The sequence below is a fragment of the Zalophus californianus genome, chromosome 10, assembly GCF_009762305.2.
Source record: "Zalophus californianus isolate mZalCal1 chromosome 10, mZalCal1.pri.v2, whole genome shotgun sequence".
Lineage (NCBI taxonomy): Eukaryota > Metazoa > Chordata > Mammalia > Carnivora > Otariidae > Zalophus > Zalophus californianus.
Genome location: NC_045604.1, coordinates 110,893,053 through 110,911,421, shown reverse-complemented (window position 1 = coordinate 110,911,421; position 18,369 = coordinate 110,893,053). Strand labels below are relative to the sequence as shown.

General features: G+C 50.3%; 1 protein-coding gene across 5 annotated transcripts in view; it reads left to right on the top strand.

Annotated features, from left to right (window-relative positions):
• The window catches only part of SDK1 (sidekick cell adhesion molecule 1), an 887,311-nt gene that overhangs the window by 667,222 nt on the left and 201,720 nt on the right, over window positions 1-18,369 (top strand). For all 5 annotated transcript variants that reach the window (XM_027612939.2, XM_027612937.2, XM_027612941.2 and 2 more), the window contains one exon: window positions 7,740-7,876. In XM_027612939.2, the coding sequence (XP_027468740.2) occupies window positions 7,740-7,876 (137 nt within the window). The remainder of the gene's footprint in view (window positions 1-7,739; window positions 7,877-18,369) is intronic.

The window sequence follows — 18,369 nt, the reverse complement described above, 5'->3', positions numbered from 1 at the left end:
CCCTCCGCGCTCACCTAGCCTCCTGCCCAGGGCCTCAGCCTGCTGCTACCTCCGCGGCCGGGCCTCTCTTCTGCCATCCCCCTTGAAGGGCTCGTGCCTCCTCCAGAGCTCGGCCACAGGGTCGCCCCTGGGTCAGGACACCAGGTGTCTCACAGCCTCCCCGCCTTTGCGTGGACCCTCTGTCAGAGCCCTGGTTGTCCCGGGTGGAAACGCCTATTTTCACCATTCCTTCCCCACTGAAGCAGATGCACCTGATGGCACGGCTTTGCGTTTTGAGTGCCTGGTGGTGCTCTGGGACCCCAGAGGGGCTCGATAAATATATGTTGGTTGGGTGGATGCGCCCATGAATGGATAAATGTGTGTAGGTTACTGGCCATTGGCTGGTCCTCCTTCTGATTGGCTCTTCCCTTGAGGCTCACACACCCCAGGCTGTTCCTCCTAAGCACACAGGCTCAGATCCCACTGGGGAGATACCGGGCCCCCGGCACCCAAACCCCCAGTCGGATCTGGCCCTGTATCTTTCTTCCTCCTGTCTTTCCTCCTTCTGTCATGTTGGGGATTTCCTTTTTTAATTTTGATAATATTGGAGTACATGACCAGCAAATTCACGTAATCCACTGTGCTATTCACATTTTTAAAACTACCTTTGAGAACTCTTAGATCATCCATCATTGGTATCAAATAAATAAGTGTTAGCATTTCATAAAGACTCTGTCAGCAGAAGCCAAATTGCATGCTTCCCATACAGTGCATGCTTTTTATTCTGCACAATTTTTATGTTCTACTGATTTACATATCTTCCCTTCTATTTGCTTATTTGATTTCCTCTGAGTAAAATACATTTTTCAGCAAATGTTGCTGTATCTATAAAATAATAGGCTTTCTGTAATGGTAAAACACCTCATCTCTAAATATAGAAATATTTGCAGATTTGTGATTCAAACCAATTTAGGTACAACGGGTTGCAGAACTGATTTGGAAGAAAGTGGTTCCTTGTGAATTGTGAGTGTAATAAACACTCCACTCTTGCAAATCTGAATGAATTGAGGAAGCTGTTAGGTTATAGTGTGGTCTATCTTTAGATCCAAATAGGTCTTAACTCTACGACATCAGTAATGACAACAGTAATGATAATAGTCATAAGTCACGATTGCAGGGCTCTCGTGCTTCTCAGAGAACTTTCAAATCAAGCTTGGTAACATTTCCGTGATTTACTCAGATGACAAAAAAAAAAAAAAAAAGGAAAAAACCTCATATTGCAGAAGTGACTGAGAGGTACTTACAGCTAAATAGTGTCCTTCAAAAGAGGCTGAAAGCCTGCTTCCCCTGCCTCCCCACTTGAGTTAAAAGCTACTTTGTTAAATATAGAAATTAGGGGCATCAGAAGTGGGCTTTGCAGACGCAGACGGTTCGTTGCCTTGCTCTCGGTGTGTTTGTGGTGAGTTTCAGCACCCTCCTGTGTGCCAGCCTGGCTGAATGCATGTCCCCTCACCCCCAGGACGGCACTGGAGAAAGCACGGTCCTGGCAGGGCCAAGGGGGCCAGCAGGTCCTTGGGAGGTGCCGCCCACCAGCCAGGCTGGACTGGACACCCCGTTCCAGCTCTTCCTGACTTTGGGCAAGTAGCCACCGTGTCTCAACCTCGGTTTTCCTGACCGTGAGCTGGACACGTCATCATGACCCTATAGGGCTGTTTTGAGGTTTGACCGAACCAGCGTTTGTAGAAGCCTGGCCTGGAACCCAGCTTTGGGTGGGTACTCAGTAAATCACAGCTCCTCTTCCTCCCTCACCACCTCGCAAGAAGGGCCATGACTCCTTCATCAGGAGCAGCCTGCCCACACCCGGGGCCAGGAAGTTTCTCTTGTATCCTGCTTTATCTTTGACCACATTCTGTGACCCTCGGACCCACTACATATGTCTGTCTGCTGCTGAGCCCTCCGTGACTGGAATGGTGCCAGGTGCATAAATGTCCCATAAATGTCAGAGTGAGCCTCGCACCCCCCCCCCTTATGAGGTTGAACTGGGCTTGCATAATTGGTATCACAGAGGAGGACTAATTATAAGAGGTCTGCCTTCATCACCTCCCCGAGAGGAAAGGTTCCCACAAATCCCCACGGTCCCACGTTGTGCCGTATAAATTAACCACATGCAGGTCATCAGGAAATGCTGGTCACCGGTTGGTTGGCTGTGTCTTTCACTGATGCCTTTTGCTGGTGCCTCACGGGAAGGAGCTAGTTTAGGATGACCCCATACCCCAAAGTGTCTTGCTATATTGAACACACCGGGGGGACCAGGCTCTTAGAGCTTTATGAATTGAGTAATTATTAATCATTTAAAGACCCAATTAGCTTTGCATCTTTCCTTCTGAGATCAGAGACTAATTCTTAGGAGCCTGGAGTACAGAGAAAACCTAATTGATGGAGCTGACTTGAAGATTCGGTCCCTGAGGCAGTGGGAGAGGTTTCTCTCAATAAAGCTACACCTGACAAAGCCATAATAAGGAGTGAGCGATTTAATACTGCTTCTCGAGAGTTGTCAGGCCCCCATCATCTTCCTCCTCAGAGTGAAGTTGGAGAAGATGGGTTTGACTGGGTCATCATTTGTGCATTAAAGGGTCAACACTTCCACCTAGAAAAATACCCAGCTGACCCTCTTCCGTGCAGCAAGTGCCCCCATGGCCACAATTTTGCCAATTGCTTCAAATCTTTTTCAAAGCTGTTTTTCCCAAATACACTTGGCTTAATCTCCTTCCCATACAGTCTTGGTTTCTTGTTGTTGATCTCCGATAGTTTTGTGGGGTAATTCGCTTGATGGTGACTTCCCCCCTCCCCAGCTCTCTTTAAATTACAAAGTGACTCAGCACCGGCTTCACCCCCATTGCTCCCAGATCCCTTTCATTTGTCACCCTGTCTGCATATCACTGTCTGTGAGTCACTCTGCTGATCATTTATCTCCTTTCAAAGTTGGCAGAGAAACGCCAAGACACAGTCTATTCCTATCAGATAAGATTCTCTGAAATGGATTCAGAATATATTAAAGCCTCATTTATCGGTTATTGATGGGTCAGTCAAGTATTGCGCAAAGCTTAATTTTCCTGATAACCAAAACTTATCATTTAAAGAAACAGTTTACACTTCCAAGGCATATTAAAAAGTTCTTTGCATTCAGAAACAGGTAGGATTGAACACAAGAGATAAAGGGGATTTTCCTACAGGACAGAGGCTGGAACTAGGAAAAATCTAAATTTCCTTGCGACTCTTGAGTCCTGCGGTATGTGTAAAACGTCACATTGCTCATTGGGCCGCCATCTTGGGCATGACCGTGAGCCCATGAAGAGGACTCTGGGGGTGCAGCAGTGGATGGCGGCTCATGATTTCTGGAGGCATCATGTCATGTCCTTGGGCACCACTGGGCTTGTAGCTCCCTGTTCCTACATTAAGTGTCTCAAGTCTCAAGGCTGCTTTGTCTTCACAGTTCCAGAGTCTTTTCAATTTCCCCTCCCATCTCAGGCCCCTGGCTGCTGTTTTGCCATTCAGGGCGCCCCCTTCTTGTGGACGCTAGGGCCTCCTCATTAGTGGCTTTTGATCAGCGAAGAGGAGGGAAGTCAGAAACCACTCTTACTAGAATCACATGCTGAGTGAGAATCAGCAAGCTCTGAGGGGCAGGCAGGGACAAAGGGCAAGTGCTCAAGTAGTTTCCTCTCGCTCCAGAAGTGGCTGTGACTGGCCCACAATCTACAGAACTCTCCACTCCCCAGAAAAAAAGCTGTCTGGTCACCTGTAGATTGGTCATCTCTTAGCTCTCATTTTAGGCTGAGAGAAACATGATCTGAAATTGGGTGGAAGAACCCCATATTTTCCCAGCTGTGGGAAAGTTGTACTTTCAAGATTTAGAAGTGGATCCAGTGTGGCCCACGCAAGGCCGCAAGACAAGGTGTGCAGAGACACAGTGGCTTCTCTGGGGCCACAGGTTGAACACTCCTACTGTCCAATAGGAGCCTGTTCCTCTACAGCCTTGGGTCCAGTTCATCCAGACTCAAGGTACAGAATGGCCGCTCTGCAAGGCTTGTCCCCGGCAAGCTGTGTACCCCCCATCATCTCCTCTCAGAGCCCGAATGCCTGGCTCCTTAACCTCTAACCCGCTTTGGTCTCAGCGTCTGTCCTCTCTCCTGACCATTATAGAGATGTCATGTGATCTTTTGTCCAGTCCCTGGGACACTTTCCAGTGAGCTGCCCTTGGGGTCCCAGTTTTAGCCCTGGAAAGTCAATGTCACAGCTAGCCTGGAAATTTTGAACACACTTGTCTCTTACTTGCCTTCCTGTGTGACCCAGTGCAAAGCCTGCATTCCCACCACTGCCCCCAAACCGCCCCCAGTCTTAACCCTTGCCATCAGCAGCCCATTCCCCTTCCTTATCCCTCCTGCCTGAGGGAGCCTCCTCTCCCTCTCCACTCACCCACACCCCTCCAGCCATGTGGCTCCACCTCCTCCACAAGGTGACCCTTGATGCAGCCCTGCCCTGCATTCCCACCCACCATTCTTTTCAGAACCATCCTGTGGCTCCTGATCCGAAGTGCCTCACCTTGTCCCAGTCTATATGCAGACCTCGTGCCGCTCCTTAGCTTGTCAGCTCTGGGAGAGCAGGACAGTATCAGCCTTCCCCTCAAGGTCCGGGGAAAGAGGCAAAGAAGGGAGAAGAAAAATTTCCTTCCCTAGAGAAGGGAGGCAGATCCATAATCAAACAGAATGCAGTGGGGTTCTGGCTCCTGTAGGGCTTCAAGATGTTTGGTGAACTGAAAAATCTGTAAACTGCAATGGGAATCAAGAAGTAGAAGTGATCGGTTCTGCTCAAGAATTAGTCAAAGGTGAGAAGGAGGCCAAGCCTCAGAGGCTGATTTTCTGATTGGCCTGACCCTCCAGTCAATGGGACATCATGTGTGCCTGCACACAGGTCACAGAACGGCTCTACTCAGGGAGATACTGAAAGTTTGATGCTCTCAGGAGGGCACCCGGTGTGGGGTGGGGGCCAAGAGCGCGGGAGGGCATCGCAGCAGATGCAGGCGCTAGCTCATGGCGTGACCCTCTACTGTGGCAGCAAGCAGGACCTTCGGGAGGATTGCGTGTCATGGATCTTGGGAGAACTGGTGTCAGCTGGGCTGAGGCTGGTCTGTGGCGATGAGGGGTTGGTGTTACGGGAATTTCTCAGGTACAGTAGGTCAGACGTAGCGACTACTTAGATGTGTGTGAGGGTGGACATGGGAGTATAACCACTGACTGAAAGAAGGATGAGCAAACCAACACCCTGGTTTTGGTGGGAAGAATGATTCATGACCAGGGTCAACCCCCAGAGATCGCTCCTCTGAAATGTGTCATTGGACTTGCCTCCTGCCCACTGTAAGATCTTCTTACGACCTCCCAGCACCTCATTTCCATCACCCCCGTCCTTCCAGGCTCTTGCGGTTGCTACATCTGCTTCCAGGTCTTGGGGCTGCATGCACATCTCTCCTCCCAACTTGGAAGTAAGGGGGGGTGGCCCTCAGGGCCGTGTGTGACAGTGTCCCGCATGAACAACGGCCTGGAACACAAACCAGCCTTGTCAGCCTTCCCAGTTAGTGTTCGTCATGTCAGAAAACCTCGTACTTTAGGGAGTCTTTACAGTGCAATTCTGACCCCCTGGAGTCAGCACGCACCCCACAAGCGAAGGGCACCGTTCCTCACTTCAGACACAAGCTGCAGCTCCACGGCCCCCAGGCCACCCGTGACTCGGACCAGCTCACTAGCATTTGGAGCTTCCCACGACCCCAACAGGGTGGATGATTGCCTAGAACAACTCACAGAACTCAGTTAAGTGCCATACTTAGGATTTCAGTCTTATTCTAAAGGATACAATCAGGTCCAGACATATGAGAGGCCAGGGCAAGGTCTGGGAGGGTCCCCAACATAAAGCTTCCACATCTTTGGGAGATACCGTTCTCCCAGCACACAGCTGTGTGATGACTGACCAGGAAGCTCAGCTGAGCTTTGTGTCTAGAGTTTTTACTGGGGTGTCATCATTGGCCACATGACTGAGCTTGGTCCCCAGCTCCCACCCCTCCTCTTCCAGGAGATCAGAAGGCCTGGCTGATTTCACTGGCTCAAAGACCCAGCCCTCTAACCACATGGTTGGTCTTTCCAACATGGCGGGTCCCCTCCTAGAAGTCTGCAGGGACCGCCATGAGTGCCGTTGTTGGCATAAACTCAGGTGTGGGCCAGCAGGCCCCCCACGAACTTCCAAGGGCTTAGAGTTCTACCTCAGGAACCTGGGACAAAGACCAGACCAGCTCTTTATGATAACACAGTCTTATTTGGACATATTTACCCAAGTTTATCTCAGTTTGTGTTCAGGTGGGACTCCTTCAACAACTTTGGTTTAGGTTTCAGAACAAACCGATATCAATAGGAAATGGGGCATGGGAGAAGAATAGGTATTTTAGCCTGGCATTCCCTTCAGATTGGTCTTCACTGGGAATTTAAGGGAGAATCAGCTACTGGAGAACTCAAAGAGAAATAACAAACAGCTCCCTTTCTTACTTAAAACCTAACTCACAATTAAAGAGAAAACAAGCCAACATTTCAGGCTCAAGTGGATTCTTTATTGTACTAATTTCAAGTTTCAGTCTACACTGGAAATACTAGTTTGTATATTAATGGTATGCCTGGGTTAGAGAGAGCCATGTTTCTTAGGTAGCTGCAAGCACTTAACGGCTTAATAAATTTCACAGTGTAATGAGTACACTTTTAAAATTAAAAATATCAAGCATAATTATGGCTCTTTGTGCTGACCTATGTGGGCCAGCAGTAATTGATGTCTATGAGAGACCAAAAACTATCAAGTGGGTGACTCAGGTCCACATGGCACCCCTCCCCCAGCACCTACTGCAGACCTTTCTAGAAGCTGTTCCCAACGGTTGCCACAGAACAAGGTGCCGCTCCTGGATCCGTGAGATGGAAAGTCAAGCCCCAACCTGGGGCCCCTTAGGATTATACGGTGGCAGACCCTTGCTGGTAGAAACCATGCAGCTGAATTTTGAAGCTTTGTCACCAGTAAATCCCAGTAAACACTTTTCAGTATTTGTTTGCTTTCATTGTGTTTCCATTCTATGGCCCTGCTGATGTGTTATTCACTCTTTCCAGGGCGTTTTAGTTAGTTTTCTCCATGTTCCCCTGAGTCCTTCCCCCAAACCCTGTTTGTTCCCCAGCAGAAGACGGAATGACAGCACAGCCCCATGCTGTCGGTAAGGGGCCAGCCTCGCTCTCCAGGAATACACGCCGGCACTTCGGCTGGTGACCCCACATGCTAGCATCCCAAACTTTCGTATTCAGTCTTATTTCCCAGGCCTTTTCCTGTTTACACAGCTTCCTGCATTTCCATTAACAGCTTCGGGTTGTAAGAACTAATTGCTGACCGAGTTTTCTCAATTAAATAACATACTGTGTAGAAATTGACCCTCCCCACCCGACTGAAGGTACGGAGTCATCAGCTGAGTAATCTCCACCAGAAGGATCAGATCAAATTTCTGTGGTAGAAAAAACAACATTGTGAAGGGGGAAGGGTTTGGGGGGGCAGTCAGTATTCGTGTTTGGGGCATATTTTATATTCTCCATTTTCCAAACATTGCCCACCAGGCCTGTGCAGTGTAAGGACCAGGCCAACTGTCAAGTCTGATGTGCGCTCTCTTCTCTTTTTGTTCCTTTGTGCCCAAGTGAACTGCCTCACTCACCTCAGAACCTGCTGGCCAGCCTGAACTCTTCCCACAGCCACGCCGTGATGCTGTCTTGGGTTCGACCCTTTGATGGAAACAGCCCGGTGCTCTATTACATCGTGGAGCTGTCTGAGAACAGTAAGTAGTGAAGTCAGGTCGTCACCTTGGACGATAATCAGATTGCTCTCTGCACACGTAACGCCCTCAACCCTTACTTCTGGCTCAGACCCCAAACAACCAGGAAGATGCTACTGATGCTTTACGGAGTTCCAATGAAAACCCCAGCTCTAGCTTCAGGAAAGATAGAAGGTGACATGGGAGCCTGTGAGGGACAAGAAGGAAGCCTGGGGTCTTCCCGTGAGAGCCCAGATCTGGAGGCCGAGGCCCCACAGGGAGGCTGTGCACACTCCCGTTCAGCACCGTCCCCAGGGCCAACTCGGGCTTGGGGAACAGTGCTGCACCTGGGGCTGCTTGGGAGCCAAGGACAATACTAGTTAGCGTCTTCACACACTTCCTCTGGCGCAGACACGGGCTAAGTGTTCCCGGGGCCGGCCCTTCCTCCACCTCGTGGCCTCCGTCAGCATCTTCTGGCTTTGCTCCAGCCCCACTGGTCCTCCGGCCCTTCTCTCTGTGGGCCGCGGGACAGGCTCCCCAGCGTCTCTCCTCTCTGCCCCCTGCAGTCTCTTCTTAGGAAGTCATGCGCATCCCTGTGATTTCAAGGGCCATCTTTTCCCTGAAAAGAGTTCTTAGTCTCCAGCATCCTTCCCTGGACCTCCGGAGTCAGCCACGGAGCATCGTCCCTCCCCATCTCTGTCTTGTGGTCTCACACACGCTTCCGTGTGAATTCTTCAAACTGTGATTTCGGGTTCTTTTAACCCTGATGATCCTCACCACGTTAGTGGGGGCATTCAAATCTCAGTTCCAGCCCCATGGCACCCTATGTTGCTCCAACTGGAAGGCCAAGAACAGGCACTCCTCCCTTCCTCGCCTGGCCCCGCGCCCACATCCGCAGCTCCGCCACCCTGCTGGGGTGTGTCCTAGGACATGCTGGACCCTGCTCCCCTCTCCAGCTCTCACCAGGACAGCCTCTAACTGGTCCCCCTGCTTCTACTCTTCTTCTCTTCCAAAGCATTCTGACAGAAGCAAAAACACTGATCTTAAAATATGAAGGACGTGTCCTCCCTGGATACACCCCACAGGCCTTAGAATGAAACCCACCGTCCTTGGGGCCTGAGTGGTGTCACCTGCCCTGCCACCCTCCCTGATTATGTTATCTCCCCTGTGATCCTGCACTCTCCCCGGGCCTCCCCCATGGGGGAGAGAGCCAGACCACAGGGAGCTGGGCTCTTGTGACAGGCCACGTCATGGGGTCCACAGCTTGTCTCCTCGTGCCATTGTCATTATAAACGGGTCCCTGTTCAGGACAGCTAGGAATGGAGCTCTCTCAGGGTCCCGGCACTGAAACCCGAGTCACACAGGCACAAGTGCACGTGGCTCGTGGGCCCTGCTCGCTTCTGCAGGCGCAGGTGTCCCACAGCTCTGCTCACGCTCCTGCCGACCGTCCACTCCTGTAATTAGTGACTTCACTCTCCCAGTCTCTCCTAATTATCTTTCATACTTCCCCCTCATCTCGTACGAGCGATCCTTCCTCTGATCATCACATGCTCGCACCACAGCAGGCCCTGTGTGACGCTCATTTTCCAGCAGAGGCAGCCGACGCGCGGAGCAAGCCGCCGGCCGAGGTCACACAGCCGGTAGGAGGGGCCGGTGGGTTCCCCCCGGGGCCCTCCGCCTCCACAGCCTGTGCTCTTAATGAGCGTCAGGCATCCACAGAGACGTTCGGCGGGGCAGAGTCTCCTCACGGCACTTGGCAGCAGCCCTGAGGTGAATGCCAACCCACGATGGTTCACTTTGGTTCCCATCTGTGGAGCTGAAAGGGACCCACTCTGTGAACCTGCCTTCACTCGAGTGGGGCGGTTCCCAACCCAGTCCGCTGAGGGAGGTCCCAGGAGCAAGATGTTAGTCCCCTCCCCAGGGTTTCTAAATTTACATCCTTGGCTATGACGGCTTTGGTTTTGAGCTCGGTCTGAGAACGAGGTGCCTGAGGTCCGGACCCTGGTTCCCCTTTCCCGTGGACTCCTCTGACGGCCCATCCGGTCTCTTTCCTCAAACTGGGGGGTGGGGAGTGAATGGAAACTGGTCTGCGTGCCACCGTCCCTCGTAGCTTCAGCTCAACAGCTCTGGTCAAAGGGAGAAGGCATCGGCATTATTTATTAAAATAACCTTTCTGAGAAGATAAAGGTTTCCTGAGGACGTCGTGGTCATGCAGCCTGTAAGAACCATAGGGCTTGATGTCAGTCTGTATGGAAACAGCGTCACAGGAGCAGAGCTCTTGCCCTCGGGATTCAGTCAGACACGGTCCCCGCTGGGCGTCCGCATCCTTGAGACCAGGACCAGGTTCGTTCATCTCTGTATCCTCGGCCCCTGGCACCTGGTGGGCACTTGGCAAGTGAACTGAACCAAATCTCTCTGGTAGAGTCCCTTTGTGATGGACTCGGGCTATGGCCCTAGACCCTCTCCCAAAAGACAAGTGCTCCACCATCCTCAGGTTACCAAAATAAGACATTGTTTCAAAACGCCATTCCCACTGTTTTCTCAACAGATTGCGTGGGTGATTGGTTCTTCCAATCAGACATCTTGCCCGAGTAGGAAACAGGCTTCCTGTGCAATCATCCGTTCCACCCATGCGTCCACTCACCCAACACTAAATCCTGACTGGGCATCTGCTTCAGCCCAGGCACTCTGCCGGGTGCTGGGATGCAGAGCTGGGGTGATCAGTCTCCACTCATTAACTGCAAGGAGAAGGTCACGCTCATCGCCCCATCCTGCCTCGTAACGAGCTCCCGCCGAGGTTTGTGCTGGTACTATGGGAGCCTGGTACGAGGGGGACTGGCCAGGACATGAGGCAGAGGCCTTCAAAGGGGACAGACCCCAAGACGTGGGCCAGGCAGAGGATGGAGCAGCATCAGCAACGGCCCCAAAGCGTGAGCCTTGAGTCACGGCGACAGCAGCCGGCTTCTATGGAGACAACAGGGGGCTAGGCCGAGACATTGCCAGGTGCAGTGGGGAAATGCAGACGCATGGGGAAATTCTCCCTCACTCTTGGTGTCCCAGCTCAAATATGACTTTCCTCCATACCTGTCCTTGACCCACACCGCCATCATGCCCAGGCAGCCTTCCTCCTTCCCTCCTCGGGGTCCTGATACCATTATATGTATTTCCCCTTGAGTATTTGGTGCCGTGTATAATAGTGACTGGTCTACAAGTGTGTCTTCCAGCGAGACCATGAACCCCTTAAGGGCGGCCCGGGCCCAATTCTCTTTGTACCTGTGACAGCCAGTAGAGAGCCTGCACACACGGGTCCTCTCTTCGGGCGTTCAGTCGCTTCATGTCATGGCGAAAGGGTCTAAGAGCATCGTTAGTCCCTCGTTAGCATCTGATTCTCCCAACTGGACCTTTCTGGAGCTGGCTCCGACTCCCATTTGTTTCTTCTTCAGAGACTGTGATATCGAAGAATCTAGAGTATTCTACACTATTACTCTTATTGCTCGAAGTATTATTACACGAAGAACCTAGAGCAGATAAGATGGTTATCTCTGGGCTGATTCCAATTTCTACTGAGCAAGATACGTCTGTGGGCTTTGCCGAAACAGTTCACAGTACTGCCAGTTGTCCGCCTTCCTGCCACAGCAAACAGGAAGCCCAGCTCTGTCCCCTGGGCCAAGGATCTAGTTTTTATTTTTATTAGGAAGCAGGGCCCTTAAGAAGCAGCTGAATATGCTGGCTAATTATGGTCGGAAGGAGCAGCTCAGCAGCAGTACACTAAAATGGAAATTGTATTTGGCCTCTCCTGCACACTGTGCAAGTGGACGAGTCTAACTAACTCCATCCAGCAGTCCATCCGTCCGGCTCCTTGGGACACACTCTGCAACCAGCTGCTCTTGGCAGGCTGATCGGGACGCCGTTCTCCTGGAAACCGTGACTCCTGCAGGGGCCAAACTGGCGTGGCTCCACGGCGGGGGCAGGCCCTGTGCAGCACCTGCCCTCATCACAAACCAGCCGTTACCAGAGGACCTCTCCAGAGCTTTTATGAAACAGAACTCTGCAGCTTCCACTAAGCCTTTGTCCATGCACTTGCCTGGAGGCGAAACCCTCTCCGGAGAGCACGCTGGGCCTCGCAGGCACCCTGAGGACTGCGTCTCTGTGGAGCGTGAGACTTCTCTTCACTGAGCAGGGGCTCAAAGAGGGCAGCAGCGTCCAAAGGCCTGGTCCGAGGTAACTGCCTGGGGGGCTGAGAGCACACAGGGTCCATGGGCAAGGGGAGCCTGGGGGTCCTGGGTTAAGAGAGCACGGGCATTGTTGTGGCCTGATAGCAAGGACGCGGCAAACTGATCGAGAATTCTGGTGAACAGCTAGAGCATTTGGCCCAGTCTCTTAAGTGCTCATTGAATTGGATCAAGAATAATCTTTCTTTGAGATGATTATGATAACAAGGCAGGAGAAGAAACCGAGGGAGGCTTTGAAGTGGATTCAGAGACAGATCAAACCCACGTTACCCAGCGTCTCATCCGGCAGCCTTCGGGTCTATCTGCCTCTGTAGAGACCCACACTTGTCATTGCTTTCAAGCTGTTCCACAACTCCATGGATCGTACAGAACTGAAGAGTAATGCAAATAATTCTCCTCCATAGAAATGCAAATAAATCGTGTCTGGGTTATGAGTGGTTCTTGCAGTAACCAGTTATCACCCTGTAGTTACTAACCAGGTTTGTGTCTATCTGTAAATTCATTTAGAGTGTGCGCTACAAATTCCCTTTTGATACCGTTGGAGCATCTTACTGGTTCCTTCACGAATTAATGAGCTACCTAAAATCTTTAGCGCGTGTTCATTTTGTATTTGGATGAGAGCCATGGTTTTACCTTTTAAAAAATGTGTCCTTTCGGATGAGTGAGTTGGCCTCATATAGTATTAGAAACACATGCCCTCATTGAACGAGCTTTGGCGATAACCCTGATCGTTGGGAGAGGCAATCCTTAATCTGATGCTCAAACTGAGCCCTCTGCCTGCGCTCTCTGAGCTGCACTAAGGCATTAATTCCACTGCTAAAATAGAATAGTTGAGATCTTTCACCAGCTGTAAAGATTGTCTCTTTTCCTATGAATTTTTTTTTTTACACCGTAGCGCGTGTCCCCCGGGAAGCAGTCACAGGTAATAAGCACCCTGACGCAAAACTCCGGGCTTCGTTTCTCTTCATTTTTTTAATAGATGTGGGTGTGGTTTTGCCATCACACTTTAAAATACTTGAATTGAATTAAAATATGATACCTTTGTAATTTTTATTATTAAAGTTAGGCATGCTCACTAATAAAAATCTAGAGCTTACTCGAAGCCCAGAGACGGAAAGGACTCACCACAGTCCGTTGTGAGTTGAAAGCCAGCCCCTCCGTCCCACGTCTGCCAGGACTTATACACGGCCGCCCTCTGCCTTCCCGCTCTCCTTCCCTCCTGGCTCTTTCCGCCTCACCAGAGAACCACCTCCTCCTCCTCCTCCTCTCCGCCCGCGCTCTCGGTCTCCCGCCGCCCAGAGCGCCGTGTCCCCCGGGCTTGGGCTTGACTCCTGCTTCCCTCGGATCCCACCGCTTCGTCTTCCATCCCTCGAGCCATTCCCTGTGACTCGTCTGGAGACTTCATTTCCTCCCCTAAAATGCCGGGATTCCTCACTTTGCTTGCTCGGCCCACGGTCTTCACCTCCTCTGTGCCCGCCAGCTAGTGAGCCCGTGCCACCATGGCGCACCTGTCACCCGTGTGCTGCCGTTCCCTAAAACATGTCTGTGACCTAGACCTCGGCCTGGACCCCAGACTCACGTAACCAGATGTCCCTCAGACACCCTCACCCAGCTATCCCGTGGGCTCAGCAAACTCAGACTGCCAGAACTCATCATGTTTCCCCCGAAGTTGCTCCTTCTCAAGTTAAAAACCCAGACATTGTTTTGACTCTATCCCCCACAAATAGTAAGGTTTACCTCATAAATGTTTCTCCAACCCGTTGCCCTTCTCCATTCCTGCAAGCCCTTTTCCCCAGCTGGCTGCCACCCCATCACACAAGTCCTTCCAGTTAGCCTCCCAAACTCTGCCCTCCCCGAGCCATCAGCAGGAGCCCTCAAAGTGCACATGTGCCCGAGTGAAGCCTCCCCCCTCCGCTAGAAACCCTTCAGAGGCCCCTCAGAGAAGGGCCCGCGGCGGGGCTGGGTGCGAGCCCCGAGTTCCTCTATGATCTCCTTCAGCTCCCCCAGAGTGTGTAGGGCTCCACACGGCCTGGAGCCTGGCCCCTAGCCTGTCTTCTAGCCACACGGCCAGCCCCGATTCCACCATGGATATTTCATTGCTTAAAAGAAGAGATTCTAGGCTGATTAGTGTGGTACATAGCGCTATTCATCATCCACCTACCACCTGCCTCTCCAGATTTATCTCCAGCCATTCACTACTTTGCCTGTTACACTTCAGCAACAAGGCATGGCTCGTGGATCCATGCGCACATAGTTCTCTCCCCGTCCCTGCCCCTCTGTCTCTAGTCAACTCCTTGTAGCATCTCCTCCCAGCAGTGTCCCCTGTCTCCCCTTCCAGGGGACACTGTTCCCAGATCTTGCTCTGGGGGAGGGGGGGTGGTGTCCCAGATCTTGTCTAGGGGGCACTGTCCCATGTCTCCTGCTCTGGGCGGGGGGTGGGGGCTGGTGTCCCAGGTCGCCTTCTCTGGTGGGGTGCTGTCTCTAGGTCTCCTGCTCTGGGGGGGTGTGCTGTCCCAGGTCATCTTTTCTGGGGGGGCAGGGCACTGACCCAGGTCTACTGCTCCAGCAGCACTGAATTACCCAGCAGGCAAAGTAGGCCCTGAGGGCACAATGAAGGCAGGACACCAACACATGAAAATATCTAGAAAGAAACTGGTAAGAATATTTTTCCTCCTCCCAAGTTTGCAAAGATACTCTCCTATGTCTCCATTCGGAAGATTTTGACTTTGCATTTCTTTGATTACTGGTCCTGCTGAACACATTTTCCCAAGTTCCTTGGCTTTCTGTGCTTCCTCTCTATGATCTGTCAGTTTCCTTTCCTCTCTTTTTGTATCAAAGCCTTAGGGTTTTTTCTGTCATGTGTGACACGTATTCTTTCAGTTTGCTTTTTACTCTTAATTTTTGTGTATTACTTTTTGATATACAGAAGTATTTGATTTTTACGTAGTTAAATCTCTTAACTTTTCCTCTGTGATTTCTCTCATTACTTGTATGTTTGGTTGGATAGCTCAACACAAGCATAAAATACAAGTTCTTGTAAGTTTTCCTCTTGTTTTTAAAGCTTTACTTTTTCATACATTTAACTTTTAAATTCATCTGGAATTTAGATGGAAATTCTGATATATGATTTTTATTTTTTTAGATGACCCTCATTTTCCCAACACAATTCACTGAATATTCCATTTATTTATGGATTTTTTTTTTCCTTTTTTGTACATGAAGAGGACCCGTTTCTGTAAAAGTCTGTTTGGGGTTTATTTGGACCCATTGATTCATCATCTGTTTTTCTGCCTGGTCTCTATTTTAATTGTTTTAGCTCTGAAATGTGTTTTAATAGCTGCTAAAGCAAGTTCCTTCATCTTTTAAGAATTTTGCTCGTTCTTGTCACCTGTTTATTCTTCTGGAAAAAAATCGGAATTATTTTGTTGGCTTTCAGAAATAGTCCCATTGACGTTTTAGTGATGTTTAACCTATGATGAGTTTTATGCGAACTGACTTCTTGGAGATTCTGTCCTTCCACCTAGAAAATAACCTGCCTCTCCATTTCGTTAGCTCCTTTTTTATATCATGTAGGGAAGTTTGCAGGCTTACACTCACAGGCTCTACATTTCTGTGTGAACGTTGTGCTAAGATTCAGATTTTCTCTCTGTTCCATCTTGCAGCTAGCTCATTGTTGGAATCTCATGACAGTCCTGATGTTTGGGTGTTTGTCTCCTGTGCAGCCACTTTCCATATTCTCTTTTTATTCTAATGACTTTCCAGTTGATCCTCTTAAGTTTTGGGGGTAGACAATCATATCTTCTCCAAATAATAAAAACTTATTGTTTCCTTTTTTTTTTTTTTTAATGTTACAGGGTTGGCCAGAATAATTTAAAAGAATAATCAGCATAGTAGCGAGTCTTTTGTTCATCCCCTGATCGCAGTGGAACACCTACCAGGGGTTTACTGTTATGTATGATACTGATCTTTGGTTGCTTACTGATATATAATTTGCATATCATGAAACACAGAGATCTTAAGTGAGTTTTTACAAATACACATACACCACATAGCTCCTACCTCAAATGAGGTACAGAATGTTTCCACCCTCCGGGAGGTTCCCCTGTGGCCCTTCTCAGTCTGTCCTCTACCTGCAAGAACCAGCACTCGGCAGGCCTCTCTCCCCACTCAGCCTGTTCCTGAAGTTCATATAAATGAACAGGATCTTGATTTGAAACAAGTTCTTCATGATCTAGTACATTCTTCCCATTCATGGTTCTTAGGATTTTTAAAGTATCTTTTTTTTTTTAAGATTTTATTTATTTGACAGAGAGAGGGAGAGAGAACACAAGCAGGGAGGAGTGGCAGAGGGAGAAGCAGGCTCCCCGCTGAGCAGGGAGCCCGATGTAGGACTCAGTCCCAGGACCCTGGGATCATGACCTGAGCTGAAGGCAGATGCTTAACAACTGAGCCACCTGGGGTGCCCCGATTTTTAAAATACCTTTATGAAAATTTCTTCTAAGCCAATTATTCCTAAAATAACAATATTCCATTTAGCAATACTCTACAACTTCCTCCTATGCATGTCCTCGGCTCCACAGCCCTGAGGTGGATTCCTGAGGTCCTGCCCTCCGCGGTTCAGAGGTGACACACTGAGGGACGTGGTCACCATCATGATGCCAGGTTCCCGAGCCTCAAACTCCAAATTAATGTATTTTTCCTTAACTTGGAAAGGAACACTGTCTTCCGTAAGTTAATACCATACTTGCTCTTTTCTGAAGATGTGCTAGAAGACGCATGAGGTTGGGAGAACGTGTCTCAGTCTTCTGCATGTCTCACTGTGTCTCGGTTGGAGGCAACCACGCGGTGGGCGTCTCTGCCACCCAGACAGTGCCTGTTTCTCCCGAGCAACTTAGCCGCTTCCTTTTCAAACTCTGCCATCCAGCACGTCACTTTTCCCTTTGGTCTCCTGGAAACCCAGAGCTAAACTGAGTGCTTAGCTGGACTACCTAAGTCCTCCCAGGTGCTCAGCACTGTATTCTCCTCCTTAATGATTTTGGATTTGTTTATTTTTTATTTTAATTTTATATGCAATTTTATGTATATTTTCACTTCAGGTGTTTAAATCTTTAAAAGCAGCAGACCTCTCTCTCTCTTTCTCTCTGCATGTGTACACATGCACACGCACACATGCACTGAGCGACTGAGTGAGGCCAGACCACAGTCCTTATCCACAGAGAGCCATTCAAGGTCACTGAGCAGTGCCACAAGAAAGCAGCTTAAACGCGGCAGACGGACCCAGCAGGGTGTGCAAGCAGCTTTGTCCTGGTGTGAGGTTCAGAGACAGCAGGAGCGAGCAGGAAGGTTGCTTATTCTGAATTGGTGATTGAATTCCCTGGAAGGAAGGGCGCCAAAGACAACTGGGTGCCCAGGGGCTGGGCCTGGGAACTGCAAGCCCACTGAGGGGCTTTGTTCTGGGCGGATCATCGGCTAACCTGGCTGGAGCATGCTGAGTCCGAGGTGACGTTTTGGGGTCCAAGTGGCAATTTCCCATAGGCCTGTGTCTTTCCTTGGGCCTGAACATTGTCCTGGCCACAGCTTTCTTGAGCAGGGCATCTTCTATCAGCGGCTGGTCTACGACTAGCTTTTGGGGAGCACTCTATGGGGCCCAGGGCCTCTCCCCAGCCCCATCCCAGCATCTTTGGGGAGGCAGGAAGGGTCCGTCGTCCTTCACAGGGATGATCTAAGCCATGTGGCTCAGCTCTTTCTTCTGTGGTCCAGAGCCTTCTCAGCCAGGGCCCGGGAGCTGTCTTGTACCCCACTTTCCATGAGCTCATTTGCTCCCGAGTGAAAGCTGCTCCTGACTGGCTCTGCACAATATGTTCAACGTCTTCATCCCCGCTTGCGATTACATGCTTCAAAGCTAATGGGCTTTGAGCTGTTTTGCTTTTGCCCGAATTGCAGAGACTTTGGTCTTTAGGCTTCAAGTCGTTTTAATGCTGTCTTTGAAACATAGCTCACACAGGTATCTAACAGCCTCCGAGTTGTTAGGAAGTATTTTCTGTCTCAGCTCATTTTTCTTGGGGCTTTTGCATACTGAACCTCACATTAATGGCATTTGCTCCCATTTTAAAATCCGTGCAGGAAGACAGAGTGTGTCACAGGTACTTGCCCATCTTTGTTATCTTGCTGTGCCGTGGGCCCAGAGAGGGGCTGAGCTGGAGGGCTGGGGGTTCTCGCCCTCTCGGCTCCTGGCCCCCTGGCAAGACACAGGGGTGGGCCCAGAGCCTGAGGTCACCCCCAGAG